Source organism: Thamnophis sirtalis, unplaced genomic scaffold (assembly GCF_051295495.1).
Source record: "Thamnophis sirtalis isolate CommonGarterSnake01/CBP01778 unplaced genomic scaffold, rThaSir2_p1.2 scaffold_13, whole genome shotgun sequence".
NCBI lineage: Eukaryota > Metazoa > Chordata > Lepidosauria > Squamata > Natricidae > Thamnophis > Thamnophis sirtalis.
The window spans coordinates 11,867,164-11,885,313 of record NW_028261393.1 but is presented as its reverse complement, the minus strand read 5'-3'; the positions used below and the strand labels follow the sequence as shown (position 1 = coordinate 11,885,313).

Here is an 18,150-nt window from a genome sequence, read left to right as displayed (position 1 = left end):
AGGTAATATCTTTGGTGTGCTTGATAAAAATTAACATTGAGCCTGTTTTACCACTTTCACTTCATGTCTTCACTGCCTCAGGGCAGTAGAGAATTGTGCTGCTGATACAGCTCTGATTGACTGGAAAATCCACAATGTCAGGGTTCCAAATAACATCCAAAATTACCTTATTTTTCGGAGTATAAGACGCACCAAGGTTTTGAAGAGGCAAACAAAAAAAAAAGTTTTTGCACTCTGCAAACCTACCAAAAACAGCCCATTTTTCGTGAACACGGGCCCGTTCCCCCCCCCCCCAAAAAAGGCATGAATAGCCTTTAGGGGGCTTGCAGAGTACTCCTGGGGGGGGAGGGAAAAGAGCAAAAAAACGCCCATTTTTTACAAAAACGGGCCTGGTTTGCATTTTTTTAAAAAGGGCATGGATAGCCTTTAGGAAGCTTATAGAGTGCTCCTGGGTGCTGGGGGGGGGGTAAAATTGAGCAAAACACTGATCGTTTTTTGCCCATTTCTGCCCTCCCCAGCCCCCAGGAGCTCTCTGAAAGCCGCCTAGAGGCTGTGCATGGCCATTTTGGTGAAGGGGGCAGGGTTTCAGGAGGCAAAAAAATGCTGTATTCAGTGTATAAGACGCACCCAGATTTTCAGCCTCTTTTTTGAGGGAAAAGGGTGCATCTTATACTCTGAAAAATACAGTAAATCAGAGGCAAAGTATCGCTCAAGGTTCCAATTTATTCATCTCTTAATAAATTACCTCAGCTAATTACCTCAGATGGCCTTACCTAGGTTTCTGGCTTTCACTTGCACATACTTGCTTAAGGGATCAAAAATTGGAAGTGGTGTTGGCAAAGGGAAATACTTTTTGCCCTAGACGGCGCCCTTCGGGTATGTGCACATTCGGTGGTTTTAAGTAAAGCCAAATGACAAAAGAAGATAGAAAGGAAGATAGTTCTGATTTGGCGGATGGGTAGAGTTATGGGAAGTGCAAAAAAAATAAAATCCCATTCTTGTCTCGCCACAAATCTCCCTTTTTAAACACGTCACTTATGTTGGCAAGCCAAAGGCAACAGAGCAGGACACCCTCTTGAGTTTCGCTCCCTTTCTTCCAATCTACCCTCTGAAGTGGGTTCATAATAATGACAAAAAGACTCCTTCAGCCAATGCCAAATTAGGGCCAGGATGGCTGCAATCTGAATTTAACTTTTGGAGAGCTGAAAACAACAGTGTGGGAAGGAGCAGAACGAGTACAGCTGTCTTCACAAATTTAGACACGGTATAATTTTCTCATTTGCTAGATGTGTGTTTGTGTGTGTGTCTTTGTTTTTGTGTGAAAGCTGTGCGGGGATTGTATTAACGGCCTTTTGCTTTTCCGGGGCACAGAAATAAGAACTCGGAGAGAGAGAGAAGGTTTTGCTGGCTTCAAAAACAGCATCCTTTTTTTTTTTAGTACAATGTGGCCATCTGGCACAAGGCATCCTTTGTTAATCCAATAATGATCATATCTGCTTCAGGCAATAGCAGAACATGCCTGCACTGCATCCCACATCTGTCCAAGCAAACAAGCTGTAGAAACCTCTGCAAAACACAAGACTCCTCCGAGACCCAGTTAATATGGAATGAGTCCCCTTGAGACAGAGGCTGAGATCATTCATCAAAGACGCTGATTTCCCTGGAATCTTGGGTCCCTTTTCATTTTCTTTATCATGTTCTGTTTTCTACCCTGTTTTCCCAAAAATAAGACCTATCCTGAAAAGGCAGGTGTAGCCTGGCTGGTGGTGGTGGTGGGGGACTGAGGTAAGCCAGTGCCTGGCATTTGGGTTGCACCCACCCCACTTCATGGCAGTGGCACTGGTGCACCATGTGGCCTCCTGCCCCACCACAAGCAAGCAGAAGTGAGCCTCCCATACATGGAAAAAATAAGACACCCCCTGAAAATAAGTCCTGGTCCTTATTTTGGTGCCCAAAAGAAAAGACGATCCAGATTTATTTTCAGGGGAAATAATTGTCATTTAAGACAATTATTTCTTCACAATGCTCCTCAGCGAATCGGTTCTAACCAAAAATGGAGTATTCTTTAATCCCGTCGGCATTCATAGAGCTCAGATGCTTTCCCTGGTATTTTGAATCTGCCTGATTTTTTTTTTGCAAACGCTCGAAACGGGTATGAGCATTTATGCTGATGCCAGGATTTTCAGGAATCTGTAGTCTGTGCAAAAATTATGGAGCTTTTTGTGCCATGATCCTGAAGTTAAACGGGGGGGGGGGATTTTTTGATTGCTAGGCAAGAGCTTAATGCTTTATCCTCTTCCCTCCCACCCCTGTGTGAGGAAAAGTGTGTGGTGAGCCGGACATTGGCTAAATGCGCTGATATTTCTAATGTGGGCCATTTGTCTGAGACGACTATTTGGCATTATTCCCACTGTGAAGAACAGAGGGACTCAGCACTGATTTGCCATAACCTCTCTAGGATGGAGGCTTTTGCACACACGACTCGTCCAATGTAATATTATCCACTGACGATACTAATTGAGCAATATAGTGTGTGCCAACTAATTATCCTAACTGTAATGTGATTTATACTTCAGCATCAATGGGTCACAATTGATGTACCTGATGAGTTTTGGTGTAGAAATATGTCTCAGTGGTGGTTGTTAGTTGCGAAGTTGTGTCCAACCCATCGCGACCCCATGGACAACGTTCCTCCAAGCCTTCCTATCCTCTACCATCCTCTGGAGTCCATTTAAGCTCATGCCTACTGCTTCAGTGACTCCATCCAGCCACCTCATTCTCTGTCATCCCCTTCTTCTTTTGCCCTCAATTCTTTTCCAGCATGAGACTCTTCTCTGGTGAGTCCTTCCTTCTCATTAGGTGGCCAAAGTACTTGAGCTTCATCTTCAGTATCTGGCCTTCTAAAGAGCAATCAGGGTTGATCTCCTCTAGGACTGACCGGTTGGATCGCCTTGCAGTCCAAGGGACTTGCAGGAGTCTTCTCTAGCAACATAGTTCAAAGGTCTCCATTCTTTGGCGCTCAGCCTTTCTTGTGGTTATTTCTCGGTTATAAGCGGCAATTGCCAGCAATTAAACTTGTGGTAAATCAAAGAGGTAAGTTTCAACCCAGAGCTATGGCATTATTATGCTTCTGCTTTGTTTTTTTCTAAAACAGAAGGCAACGGTGGTACATAATTCTGGGTGACAATAAAAATGACCGCAGTCAATGACCTGTCCATAAAACACCTTACATATGGGAAAACTGATATTGATTAACCAATTAGGACTGCACTGCAAACAGATCAATCTGGCATCAGATCCAGATGCTGCACATGTTACCTATCCTCTAAAAACATTTGGCCACTCTTAAGGAAATAGAATCATTTGAATCTGAAAATAAAACTGACCAAGACATTTAATTAGGTGTGGGGTTGGAGTTCACAGCAAGTGTCTGATATCGTGGTCAATGTAATAAAATAAGTTTGGGGGTTTCAGTTACTCCATCACATGAGCAATATTTGAATTTAAATGAAATGTCTTTGTTATTTGCTTGGAAGCGCTGAAAATTAAGTGACTAAGAATAGGGAAGATCCATACTTTCGGACTTTATTGCAGTGAAGTCTTATGTTAGATGGAAAAAATGTTAGTATAAAAATCAGACATATGGTTAAGGTTTTTTTTTGTTATTTACTCATAGATACAAATACAATAGCAGAGTTGGAAGACCTCCAAGGTCTTCTAGTCCAACCCTCTGCTTAGGCAGGAAACCCTACACCACTTCAGACAAATGGTTATCCAACATCTTCTTAAAGATTTGCAGTGTTGGGGCATTCACAACTTCTGGAGGCAATTTCTGTTCCACTGATTAATTGTTCTAACTGCCAGGAAATTCCTCCTCAGTTCTAAGTTGCTTCTCTCCTTGATTAGTTTTCACCCATTGCTTTTTGTTCTACCCTCAGGTGCCTTGGAGAATGGCTTGACTCCCTCTTCTTTGTGGCAACCCCTGAGATATTGGAACACTGCTATCCTGTCTCCCTTAGTCCTTCTTTTAATTAAGCTAGACATACCCAGTTCCTCATAATTAAGTGTGCACCAGGGGTGTCAAACTCAAAGCCCGGGGGCCAGATCCAGCCCGGGGGGCCAGCCTGAAAACAGCAAAGGTGCCACGTTGGCCCACGGTGCCTCTGCCAGCGAAAACAGAGCTTGGGAGCCCGTTTTCTCTGGCAGAGCACCTAGGCCACCACACGAGGGAAATCAAGCTGGCATGTCCACCCTGGTTTCCCGAGGTCAAACAGAACCCCAATGCAACCCTCCATGAAATTGAGTTTGACACCCCTGGTGTAGACGTTTCCTCCCACAATAGCACTTTGAAGTATAGTAGTCCTTGACTTATGGCCGTTCATTTAATAACCATTCAAAGGACGACCTCACTGAAATGAGTGATGATTATTGTAGCCTTGTGGTAACCAATTTGGGTGCTTGGCAACCAGCATGTGTTTACAATGGTTGCAGAATCACGTGATCTCCATCTGCAGGTTCCCAGGAGGCCTCAAATGGGAGAAGATGGATTTGATTAATGATTGCAATGACTTGCTTAATGACCATCGCAAAAGGGTCATACAGTTGGGCATAAATCATTTAATGATTGCAAAGCCCCCAAATAAATTTGAGGATTCTTGGCTAATAGCAACAGCACTTAGATAGACTTATATACCACTTCACAGTGCTTTTACAGCCCTCTCTAAGCCAGTGTTTCCCAACCTTGGCAACTTGAAGATGTCTGGACTTCAACTCCCAGAATTCCCCAGCCAGCGAATGCTGGCTGGGGAATTCTGGGAGTTGAAGTCCAGACATCTTCAAGTTGCCAAGGTTGAGAAACACTGCTCTAAGCGGTTTACAGAGTCAGCCTCTCTTGCCCCCAACAATCTGGGTCCTCATTTTACCCACCTCGGAAGGGTGGAAGTCAACCAGGTGAGATTCTAACTGCCAAATTGCAGTCAGCCGGCAACCAGCAGAAGTAGCCTGCAGTATTGCACTCTAACCTCTGCTCCACCGCAGCTCATAAGAGACTATTGCAATAGGAAGTGTGTGTGATAGGTCTTCCTCTTTTAGATACGGAACATCTGTGTTTATTAACCTCAACAGCTTGAAAATGGGTGGACTTCGACTCCCAGAAACCCCTGGGGAATTCTGGGAGTTGAAGTCCGCCCATCTTTAAGTTGCTGACGTTGAGAAACACTGTGATAAGACTGAAAGGCCCCGAGGAAAGACAGAAGAGGGAAGGACTACTAGATTAAACCACTGGAGAAGGCTTATTCCTTGCTTTGTAATTTGTTCTTAGCATGTTAGAACGATAGGTAACCTGGCACCAAAAAAATCAAGTTTGTCTTTTTTGCATGGAAGACTAAATTAAAAATTCATCCAGGTGTGTTCCTCTTTCAGAGTTCTGAAAACCTGTTTGCTCAGCAGTTTAAGAAAGCTGTTTGCTCCAGGGCTGGGCAGGACAAGTTTCAGTCCCATTGGGCTTGGCCTGTAGGAAATTGCTTTGCGACATGCACTAACAAATTTAGGATGAGAACAGGACAAAATGGTGCAGTTTGGGAAAGAGTGAGATTGTTGTAGAACTTGCTTCCCCCCCTATGATATCAATATTATATTATTTTATAGGCATGTGGCTGCTCTAGATTTAGACCAGGTTTTTCCCTGGCCTGGAAAATCAATTGGGGATACTGTACAGATAGTCCTCAATTTACCACCATTGATTTAGTGACTATTAGTAATCCAGAACCACGGTGGCATAGTGGTTAGTGCAGTACTGCAATTTGGCAATTAGAATCTCACCAGGCTCAAGATGGACTCGGGCTTCCACCCTTCCGAAGTGGGTAAAATGAAGACCCAGATTGTTGGGGGCAAGAGGCTGACTCTGTAAACCGCTTAGAGAGGGCTGTAAAAGCACTGTGAAGGGGTATATAAATCTAAGTGCTATTGCTGTCTCCCCTACTCCTCCTCCTCTCCCTCTTTTGCCTCCTTTTAATCTTATAAACAGCTCTTGTGGTGCAGTGGTGAGAATGCAGCATTGCAGGGTAACTCTGCCCACTGCCAAGAGTTCGATCCTCGATCCAGATTGTTGGGAGCAATAGGCTGACTCTGTAAACCACTTAGAGAGGGCTGTAAAACCACTGTGAAGCAGTATAGAACAAGTGCTATGGCTATTTGAAGTTATAATGCCACTGAACAAAGAGACTTATGACTGGTCCTTGAACTTACGACAGCCACAACATCTGCATAATTCTGGTGCTTGGCAACTGGCATGTATTTGCAACAGTTACAGCACTGTCACAACTTTGAAGAGTTGTTCAGTATGGTAAATAGTCATAAGTTGTGTACTACATGTAGTAGAAAGATGAGCAAAGAGAATTTAGCGTCTCTCCTTGTGTCCCCTGGCATCTCTGCTGTTGTTATTGATCACTGATCCCACTGTTTGGAGAGATAAAGCAGAGAAAATTGTAGGCAAAATCATATAGTAAGTTAATTAAAAAAAAAAAAAACCTTAAATATCCATGAAAACCACAATATCATCATCATCATCTTTTAATGACCCCAGAATCCCTTACAGGTTGAAATCCAGGCAACTGAATGGAGCAGAATGTTTACTGGCCGGATGCCCTTCCTGTTGCCAATGAGGAGTTATATTCAGCAGATATATTCTCATCGTGCCCAGAGAGAGAAATATCTGCCGCTACCCAGGATCAAACTCACAGCCTCTTGATTGTGAGGTGAGAACTCCTAACTCTAGGCCACCGCACCGCTCAAACCCACAATATCTGATTTTAAGGGGGCTACTCAGCTCTAGCCACTGAGTTTGCAAAACACATTTACTCAGTTAACAATGGTTTACAGTACTGAATTAAATCAATTGTCTGGCTTTGCCATATACACTGCAATATAAAGTGAGCAATGATGCGGTTGCGAAGAGTCAACACCCATTTGGTGGTACATAATCAAAGTTGGGTGAACCCAAACGATGCAGTCTCAGGGCTGTCTTAAAGTAGACTTGAGCTGAGTGACAGTCCTTTGGATTAAAAAGAAAAAAAGAAAAACAGAATTACATTTCTCAGGAGGAGTTTGGATGGGGGCTTGGCACGATTCAGAATCTCAAAATATAAATTGCTCTCATTCAGCCTGCTAAAGTTAGCTGCTGAGTATAATTTACTAATACAGTACACCAAAGTACTAAATTAACCAACTGGGTCAGGCCAACCATAACATGCTAAGCTATCAACAAAATAAAATAACGGGAAGTCGGTGGGGAGAGGGAGGGGGGGTGTTTGGGGGAGGGGAGGGGGGGACATATACTATATGTTAGATCTCAATGTAATGCGACTTCACATGTATACTGTTTTTCATTAATTTCTCTGTAAAAATAGGATAAGTTAAGTACATTGACATATAGTGGAAATACACCAAGGGGAGGAGGAGTGGGATAGAAGGAAGATGGGTAGAGAGGGCGGGAGAAAGGATGGGAGGGAGGGTGAGAAGGAAGGGAGGGAGTGGACTGGGAGAGAGGAGTGGTAGAGGGTAGAGCGGAATGATGGAGGGAAGATAGTAAGTTGGAGGGCGGCGGAAGAAAGAGGTGTATGGAGAGCAGAAGAGGTATAGGGTTTCTATTTGAGTTTGAGTTTTATTTTATTTATATTTCTGGGGGTATTGTTGACAAGAGGAACTGCTGTGATTATTGTTTAATGTTGTATGGCCCCGGTTATGCACAGTATACATGTGACTGTATGAAAATGAAAAATGGAAAATAAAAACATTTTAACAAGGAAAAAAATAAATAAAATAAAATAATTCAAACTGACATGTAATATTAATACTTCTACTAGGTCTGTTTTTGAAATGATAGGCGGTAAATTAACATGTATGAGCCAGCTCTGTAAAATGCAAGGTTCCACGAAAACAAGAGGGTAAACAGGTCCCAAAGTTGCTTTTTCAAGAGGCAACTGGGCATGGGCAGAAATCCTGGAAAATAGACAGTGGAGGAAGGTAGAGACTGGAAAAATACTTAAGATTGAACAGCTAAGAAGCAGATATAGAAAGAGATAAAGATCTTAGAGAAGAATAGGGGAGAGAAGTCCAAAAGAAAAAAGCATAGCAATTAAAGAATTGAGGCGGGCAAGAGATGATGGATAGATGATTTTTCGTTTTTTGGTGCTGTTTTGATTTGCTTCTTTTCCTTTCTTTTTTTGTAGATAGGTCACATTATTAGAAGTGAGGTAGAATAGAAAGAAAATGTTTTTTTAACTAAGGATGACATGATTAAAAGTTAGAATAAAAGAAATAAGAGAAATATTAGTGTATACACTTTTATATAATAAAATAAGAGCAATAAGAGAAAACATGAAATAATCAAATAATGACAGATTGCAACTTTATATCAATATGTATTAGAAATATATATACGTTGGTGGAAAGTAATAGCTGTGACTAATGCTATTAGTTTTATTTGTATAAGAACGTATGACGCCCAGGTGCCACACTGTTCACGCATTAATATGTTTGTAAAAAAAATTAAAATAAAAACACTTTAAAAAAAAAAGAGGCAACTGAGCTTTCTGGTTTTTCTTTGAAGATATTTCATTTCTCATCCAAAGAAGCTTGAGAAGCGAAATGTCTTTAAAGAAAAAAACCAGAAAGCCCAGTTGCCTCTTGAAAAAGCACCTTTGGGACAACCATGAGCTGGATGACTGAGACTCTCCATAGACATATGGCAAACATGCTTACAACATGTTTCCAGCAAGCCTCCCCAGATTCATCTCCCAGGTGGCCCCTGGCAGGGCCGGTTTTCCAATCCTACCTCCAAGGGTGTCTACATCACCACCCTCCACACAGAAACTGCTGAAGTTGCTAATCACACGGGGCTGTGAGATCTCTTTGATCAAGCAAAAAGATGTATAAGCAAGTATCTTCCCTTGCTAATGAAACACACTTTGTATAGTTTGGGCTTCATCTTAACCGAGAACAATAATTCTTATTTTGGTCCTCCCGTCCTACCATCCAGGATCAAGGGTCACTCTGACTGGGGCAAGGGGACAACACATCTGGAGCACATCAAGTTTGGGAGTGAGTGTACTCCCTGACAGCCATCTGGTTCTTGTATTTTTGATGGCGGAGGTCGGTTTTGGGAAAATGTGACCTTCTTATCATTACGCTGTGTTTCCTAAAGTAAATGCAAGCTCTTATGTTTTTTTGGGCAATTTGTTTTTATTTTTAAACATAAAAAAACAACATAAAAAAATTCTCATCCATTACATACAGCATGTCGTTTGGTTACAAGTGTTTTTGCATCCATATTCTCAATTACATTTACAATCATAGATTTTTCATCTAATGTAACTAAATACCTCACTTTCATTGTACAATGTATATTCAATTACAATTAATATTTTTTTTCAATAAACCTAATTCCCTTACATTCTTGATTGTTTAATAACAATATACACTTTATATAATCACATATCCCGATATGAAAAAGATTTACCAACCATTTATATTTGTATATCACTGTTTTCAATTATGTATAATCCCACCAATCAACTATCGAGTATGCTTATGTTTATCAAACTCTTATGTTTTAAGGAGGAATCTTTACATGGTGACTTTGTTTCTTAATTTAATTTAAGTTAATTTATTAGATTTATAGGCCGCCCAATCCCGAAGGACTCCTGGCGGCTTACACAGAACGATGTTTGTCAGTGTGGATCAAACTGTTACTTATTTGTAGGAAACACTTTTTTTTTGGTAACAGATTAACAGATGGAAGGGACCTTGGAGGTCTTCTAGTCCAACCCCCTGCTCAAGCAAGTCTTGAACATGTTCCTATTTTGTGGTTTGTGTTCTTATACAAAGCTTAATATGTAGCAGGGATGTCCATCCTTGGCTACTTTTAATTTGTGGATGTCAACTCCCAGATTTCCCCAACCGCCAAGGTTGGATAATTCTGCTGTAAAATGTTTCATCAGTAAAAACCTAGAATAAAAACACATCCCATACCAAAATAATTTATTACACAACTCTGACCTTTTTGCATTACAAGTGCTGGTTGGGTTCTTAACCTAGTCCTGTTCCAGAATTACCCACTGTATTGGGACATGCTAAACCTGGCCAATGTTAACCATGGTTAGTTTGGGTGTGGATGAGTATGCCGCATGAACCAAGACCTCTGGGGCTAGTTTAATGATGAGGTTTATAATTTAGACATGTGACTCTGGGTGGCGCACACAGTTAATAACAAAAAAACCAAACAATCAAAATAATTGAAAAACAAAACCATAAAAAATGCAATTAGGAACTATAAATAGAAGGGGGGGGAAAAAAACACAGGATTCGCAGGAAAATTCCAAAACTTATGAACAATGGTATCACTTGGCAAACTCTACTGTACAGTCCATGGGAACACTGGCTTGATGACAAAAATGTATTTTAAGGACTTTCTGGAAGGTCAGTCAATCCGGCCAATGGGGGGGGGGGGAGGGAATGATGTTCCACAGGGAAAGTACCACAACATAAAAACTTCTCTTTCCTGGAATTGCCAGATGCCAGATTGCCTTAGTGCCGTTGTGCAAACCCCAGAAAGTCTTAGGAGATACTTCACTAGAGGAGTACTCTACTCCTCTACTCACAATAGAGTAGAGGTCATGCCTGCAGACTTGAAATTTTGGGCTTGGACAACCTGGAACTGTGCGGCCTGCGGTATGATCTAAGCACAGTACACAAAATTGTCTCCTATAACATCTTACCTGTAGATCCAGTGGTTCCCAAACTTGGCAACTTTAAGACTTGTGGACTTCAACTCCCAGAATTCTCCAGCCAGCTGACTGGAGAATTCTGGGAGTTGAAGTCCACAAGTCTTAAAGTTGCCAAGTTTGGGAACCACTGCTGTAGATGACTACTTCAGCTTCAACCACAATAATACACAGGCAAACAATTGATACAAACTCAAGGTTAACCACTTCAAACTTGATTGCGGGAAATACAACTTTAACAACAGAGTGGACAACTCCTAGAATGCTCTACCCGACTCTCTGGTTACATCCTCAAACCTCCATAAGCTTCAACCTTAAACTGTCTACTGGGAACTTCATCCCATTCCTAAGAGGTCCGTAAGGGGGCGTGCATAAGCACACCTTTCAGAAAAGCTGTTTTAAAGAAACGATGAAATCACCATGCCAAAAAAAAAAAAAGGCTAAGTCACTTGTCGAAGAGCAACTTAGTACAATTGATCAAATTACGGCGGCTACAACTATTATCGAATTTGTGTTGCAGTACCCCGGTTGGCTTCTAGAGGGCTTCATAACTCCCTACTGCCCTCTAGTGGCCGTCCCGTCCTCGCAATCTGGAACATTAATCGCGCTTCCCTTTCATATCTATCTAAAAGGGGCTCGCTCTTTTTCGCGCGTTTAGTTCCCCTACCCGTGTACAAAGCAAAGTCTGAAATTAGCTCGCTTTTTCGCGCGTGTTTAGTTCCCCTACCCGTGTATAAAGCAACGTCTGAAATTAGCTCGCTCTTTTTCACGCGTTTAGTTCCTTACCCATGTATAAAGTAACGTCTGAAATAAGCTCGCTCTTTTTCGCGCGTGTTTAGTTCCCCTACCCGTGTATAAAGTAACGTCTGAAATTAACTGGGGGGGGGGAGGAGAACGACCTCTTTTCCTGACTCAAATCCAGGCTGGCAAACAGCAGCCCCTCCCATGGATCGACCAACTTCCCCCGGGACCACTTGCGATCCCCCGACCCAACTCTCAAAGGCAAGGAAACAGCTGGAACAGCTGCCCCCCCCCCAACTCTCCTTTTTAAAGACTTCCAGTGTCCCCGCTGCCGCTTCCAGACGAGCGGCTGTCCCGAGGAGGCGTGCTAACCTCCAGGGACCGAAGCGACGTGCTGGGTCGGGAAGAGCCGAAAAGCTTCTAGCGAGTTCCAGAGCCGGAGTGGGCGGACCGGCGGCGGCTCTAGCTATAAAAGGGACCGCCCGGCGCTCCGTCTGCGTCTCCGCTGTGCAGTGGGAACTTTGCAGAGCCGCCGCCTTCCCTTCCTGCGCCATGGACATCGCTATCCAGCACCCCTGGTTCCGCCGCCCCATGGGCTTCCCTTCGCTCTTCCCGCCTCGCCTCTTCGACCAGCGGTTCGGAGAGGGGCTGATGGAGAGCGACCTGCTGTCGGGCTCCCTCTGCCCCTATTACATGCGCTTCCCCCCCATGCATATGCCCAGCATGCCGGAGACGGGGCTGTCTGAGGTAGGCGCAGCGCCCGAGCGGAGAGGGCAACTTTAGGGGGATCTTCCCCTGTCCTCCCTCTCCCCCCTCTCTTTCTCCCTCTCTCTTCCCCTCCTCTCTCTTCCCTCCCTCTCTCTCTCTCTCTTTCCCCTCCTCTCTTCCCCCCTTCCCTCTCCTTCCCTCGTCTTTTCCTCCCTCTCTCTTCCCTCCCTCTCTCTCTCCTCCCTCTCTCTCTCCTCCCCATCTATTCGGGACTGGGAGGGTCTTGGGGAACCGGCTGTCCATTTGGCCGCCCTGGGAAAGGACTCTTTCGCCGGATCTTGGGTTGGTTTGTTCTGTGCTTCTCCCCTCCTCCGCCGTGGACTCGCGTGCTGAGGGCGCCGTGGGAACGGGGCTGCGCGCATCTAGCGGGCAAAGGAGTGAAAAGAGCCGGGGCCATGAGTGAAAGGAAGCGGGGCAGGCACGGAAGGGGGTGCCAGGCGGAATGACAGAGCCCGCTGCCTATTATGGTAACGTTCTTTCTCCCTGGCCGAGCCGAAAGGACAATGCCAACCGAATTGCCCTCCAGGCCGGTGGATTGGCACAGGGCAGCCCTAAAGGCGTAGAAGTAACACTATCTGTTGGATGGCTGCCTGTCCTTCCCCTTGGCTCCCTTGACTAGAAAGCCAGTAACAGAAGAAGCTGCTCCTTGGCCGGATTGCAACTTGGCTTGTTAAGTCAGTAAGGAGCTACTTTGGCTCCTGTTAAGTAAACCCACCTATGAAGGCTTGTCAATCATTGCTTAAGCTTGATGGATCACATGAACTTGGCCAGCTGCAGTTTCTTCTGTAGATTGTGGCTTAGGGGACTCTCCGAACTCACCTGTTAGTTAAATTCACAATACTTTTCTCTGGAGCAGGATAGATGATGTTCCTGTTAAACTACTATCTCTTCCCCTCCCCTGCCAAAAAATCCTACCCTGGGGAGCTTTTGGGGTGCAGAGCACCTCCTCTTTCCCTGGATTTTGACTTCTTGCCTTCTTTCCATTATTGAACATGAAGATTTGGGCAGTGAGGAGGCTGTTAGTTTAGTTGCAAGCAACTAAACTTTTAAACCCAGAAAGCAACGGAGGAAACCATTCAAGTAACATGGTTCCTTGTTTCTGCAGGTTGAATTAACAAATATGTGCTCCAATTTATGCAGACAAACGGGGTGCTCCGATTTATGCAGATCTTACAAAGAGTCGGTTTGCAAATCATTTTCTAAATACAAAGACTTGGAACTTAACATCTGGATTGTAGCAAGAGAGGCTGGACATTGGACGAATAGTTTTTTGATGGATGACTGTTGCCTAGTAACATAGGCAATGGTCCCACCCTATATAACTTAGTGGATGGTTTCTGATGGGTTGTTATAGAAACACAGATGCTCTACAGCTACGGCACGCTTGTAATCTGTGCGCCTATGAGATACTTGCACGCTCATGTTTTCCAGGCAGTTCTATTGCTGGATTTCCTTGAGAGGTGGGGGGTGGGGGTGGGTGGAAATCTTGCATTCTACCTGCTGCCGAGGATAATAGCTTTTAGACTTATATACCGCTTTGCAGTGCTTTTACAACCCTCTCAAAGTAGTTTACAGAATCCGCATATTGGCCCCCAACTGTTTGGGTCCTCATTTTACCTACCTTCGAGGGCTGAGTCAATCTTGAACCTGGTGAGATTTGAACTCCCAAATTGTCGGCAGGCAGCAGAACTAGCCTCCAGTACTGCACCCTAAGCCCTGTGGCATTGTGGCTCAATGAGAAAAGTGTTCAAAGATGATTTATGGAAGTCTGAGCTCAAACCAGTCCTGGTAACCTCCAGGTGTTAAAGAGCCGTGGATTTAAAAATATGAAAACATGGGCTATGTGTGCATTGTATAGACATAAAGCTGTTTCTGGTCGGGGATTAAATTACGGGTGGAATTTGTTTCCAGTGGGAATGGCTTAAACCAGGGGTATCCAAACTTGGCAACTTTAAGACCTATGGACTACAACTTCCAGAATTCCCCAGCCAGCCATGAGGAATTCTGGGAGTTGAAGTCCACAGGTCTTAACGTTGCCAAGGTTGAACACCTATGGCTTAAAAACCAATACAGTTGAATTGTGTGTGTCTGCAGAACTACCCAAGCAAATGTTCTCTGCTAGATTCAGAAAGGCCGGTAGTTTCTCACCCACTTTTTCCCCCCATCCTTGTTTCCAGATGAAGCTGGACAAAGATAAGTTCTCTGTCTTGCTGGATGTGAAGCACTTTTCACCCGAAGAGATAAATGTGAAGGTAGTAGGCGACTACATCGAAGTACACGCTAAACACGAGGAACGTCCGGTATGTAGCTTGTTACACCTTCTGCTGTTTTACCTTGCTAAAACACCAGACAGGCGTGGGTGAAACCGTATTTTAAAGCCACATTTTTAAACCTGTGTTTAGCTTGGAACGCAAATTGAATTTGCACTCCTCAGCATTTTTACACAAAGATGCATTTCGGGTGTGATATGAAAAGGTTGATCTTACACAAAGTGCTTAATCCTACCCTTGGGTTAATATGCTACAATTTATATACTAGTAGTCTTCAACATGAGGGGACACGGTGGCTCAGTGGCTAAGACGTTGAGCTTGTCGATCAGAAAGGTCGGCAGTTGGGTGGTTCGAATCCCTAGCACCGCGTAACAAAGTGAGCTCCCGTGACTTGTCCCAGCTTCTGCCAACCTAGCAGTTCGAAAGCATGCAAAAAGGCAAGTAGAAAAAAATACTCTGAACCGAGAGTGAACGAACACAGATGGTCCTTGACTTACAAGAATTTGTTTAGCGACCATTCACCCATAATGACCATTGCAGCATCCCCATGGTCACATGATCAAAATTTGGATGCTTGGCAACTGCTTCATATTCATGACGGTTACTGTGTCCCAGGCTCATGTGTTCACCTTTTGTGACCGTCGGATCAGCAAAGTGAATAGGGAAGCCAGATTCTCTTTAACAACCAACATGTTACTAACTTAACAACTGCAGTGATTCACTTAACAACCGTGGCGAGGAAGCTGGCAAAATTCATTTAATGGTCTCACGTAGCAAATTTGGGCTCAGTTGTGGTGTAAGGTAGTATCGGGTAACATCGCTTCCCTATTTCGCCATTCATTCCTCTTGTCCCATTCTGTTCTTACAGGACGAACACGGCTACGTCTCCAGGGAGTTCCACCGTCGCTACATGATCCCCAAGGGGGTTGATCCGGCAGCTATCACCTCTGCCTTGTCTCCCGAGGGAGTGCTCTCCATCACTGCCCCCACTAAAACCCCCGCACTGGAACGGAGCATTCCCATCACTTGCCAAGAAAAGCCGGCTGTCACTGGAAAATAAAGAGAAGAGCAGCCTGGCCCAGAATTTTTCATATTTTGCCCCCTATTAGATACCGTGAGATATTGTGAGCTTGGACTCCCCTTGCTTGTTAGGTACAAGGCTTGTTCACTCTTAAGCCTTTAAGGAAGTGACGTTCCTTTCCTACCCTGCTAATGGCTGCTGGGATGCTGACAGCGAAGACACCGTTGGCTTAAAAATTTCAGTCCATCTACTGGAGAAGAAGGTGTTGTTTTTCTGCCTCTGGCTAGAAACCTCTCTCTTCCTTTGCAGGCTTACTCTGTACCACATTTCATATTGAACTGACTTCCTTGTATAAATGCCCATTTGCAATAAAGTGCTTTTTTGCTTAAGAGCCAAATGTTGCCCGTGGGATACTTGCTCATAAACCTGAAATTGTTATCCTTGCTTTAGGGGAATGGGAAGGATGCAATTAGCTTGAAGGGAAGGAGCTGTGGGGGATGGATATGGTTGGATCTTCTAGAAATGTGTGGGATATTACAGAGAAAGTAAATTTTCCGAAGGGCTGGGGACGTTCGCTTCCTTGTTGCTAGAAATTGAGTTGTGCAATGAGTTGCCCCTTGATTAAATTAGTTTTGCCTCGACTTCAAGTTGGTGTGAGAAATGAACCGCGTTGCTATACAGTTTGTTTGGATCAAACATATAATCTCTCTCTCTATAAAAATGGCTGTGTGTGTGCGCGTGTGTATGTTCCAGCATAACTCTGGAAAGCCTCGAGCAGTTTCAACCAAACTTGGTACACAGATGACTTACTCTCTGGAAACAAACACTGTGGGGGTAAGACACCCCTAACACCCCTCAGTGGGTGTGTTCTGTTAAGATGCAGCCTGTTGTGCCTTAAAATGGCTTCTACTGTACAGCACAGTGGAGTTGCCATGGTAATGGCTTCACAGTACTCCACAAGGGGGCTCCCTCTGGTAAGGGGGAACATCCAACATTAGAAATTACATTTGATCTGGACATTTTCCCCCTATACATAAATACCCGGACAATGCCAGGTTATCGGCTAGTTGCCAATAAAGGTCTCTCGACACTAAAACGGTAGATCCTAAATGTTGGTGTTTATCAGCTGTTTCAATATCTAAGGCTGGTTGATGCATCTGTTGTCATTAGCTTGGCCTTGATGTTTAATCTGTCCAAGTTTTCCATGTGCTCCTTGGTTTTTATTTTTACAATATCTGGCATATCATTTGCATTTTCGTCAATCGTGCCCATGTGGCAAAGTTGGGGAGGGCGAAATGAAATCTGTGCTTTGTGAAGACAGCTGAAATTTCTAAAGAATGGGGACAGATGCGCAAAACAAATCTCGTGAATGATCAACTAGAGCATCACATAAAAGGTTTCCCTGCTAATGAACTTAAGGAGAAGGAATTAAGTTATGGGCTCTTCTGCAGAAAGGGGGCAGGAGCAGGGAGTGGGATAGGTGTACATCAATAGCCATCCTTTAGAGACGATAATTCCTAGCTCCCAGGTTGAAAGAAAAAGAAAATGCTTTTAGTTAACGAGAGAGAGAATAAAAGACTTTTGAATTGTGCCAAGGAGAATCTTGCAGCCAGGTTGGATGCACATCATACAACCAGATACACAATGTCCATGAAAGGAATTGCTTCTCAAATCTGTTGCTACTTGCCTATATTACGTTTAATGAGGACATTAAAAAAAAAGGCTAATCTCCACCCGGAATTAGGAGTAGAGATGGCTTTCAACTGCATTCTTCCTTGAATGGATTGTGAAGGAGGTGGGTGGCATTGACGCAAGATTCCTTAGGTGTGGCAAATCCAATGGAAAGCTACCAAAGTTATTTTAAACATTTAGCCAACAGTGAAAGCACATATTTTCAAGATGCAGTTCTGGAGCAACTGTTGGGTTGGTGCCACACAGCTTTAAAAAAAAGCCTGCCCTTTGCAAAGATTTAACATGCAATTTGGCATATTGTTTTCCTGGGAGATTGGATTGGATTGTATTTATTTCATTTATATGTCGCCCTTTTCCCCGAAGGGGACTCAGGGCGTCTCACAATTCGGTCAGGGAAGAGGGTACAGACAGGGGATAAAAAGACGAAACATAACAATACACAATTTAAAAACACACAACAACCATACCATTCGAGGAGGGGGGCAAAAGCTCTTTAGCCCCAGGCCTGTCGGAACAGCCAGGTTTTAAGGGCTTTGCGGAAGGCCTGGAGGGTGGTGAGGGTTCGAATCTCCAATGTGGAGTTGGCCACATTGCCCTTTTTACATTTGGCTTTGCTCTAAATGTGATTTCCCCTCCTCTTTACAACTATCCCTATTTGGCTTTTGGTGTATAGGTATAGCATTGCCCCATATATCTATAGATTCTATATTGAATCTCTAGATCGGGATGTCTACAACCTTGGCAACATTAAGACTTGTGGATTTTAACCCCCGGAATTCTGGCTGGGGAATTCTGGGAGTTGAAGTCCACAACTCTTAACATTGCCAAGGTTCCACACCCCTGATCTAGATTCTTCTATAGGTTTTAGGTTCTTCTG

General features: G+C 43.9%; 1 protein-coding gene across 1 annotated transcript; it reads left to right on the top strand.

Moving 5' to 3' along the window:
* The first annotated feature begins 12,008 nt into the window (after positions 1 to 12,008).
* On the top strand, positions 12,009 to 15,972 carry HSPB6 (heat shock protein family B (small) member 6). The gene is made up of 3 exons (XM_087727254.1): positions 12,009 to 12,269; positions 14,468 to 14,590; positions 15,429 to 15,972. The coding sequence occupies exons 1-3, from the start codon at positions 12,075 to 12,077 to the stop codon at positions 15,618 to 15,620; spliced, it is 510 nt and encodes a 169-aa protein (XP_087583380.1). The 5' UTR covers positions 12,009 to 12,074; the 3' UTR covers positions 15,621 to 15,972.
* Positions 15,973 to 18,150: the final 2,178 nt, after the last annotated feature.

Coding starts and splice junctions, on each gene's coding strand:
- HSPB6 (XM_087727254.1), top strand. CDS start 12,075: ATGGACATCGCTATCCAGCACCCCTGGTTCCGCCGCCCCATGGGCTTC. Junction 12,270..14,467: donor CGGAGACGGGGCTGTCTGAG/GTAGGCGCAGCG, acceptor CCTTGTTTCCAG/ATGAAGCTGGACAAAGATAA. Junction 14,591..15,428: donor CTAAACACGAGGAACGTCCG/GTATGTAGCTTG, acceptor CTGTTCTTACAG/GACGAACACGGCTACGTCTC.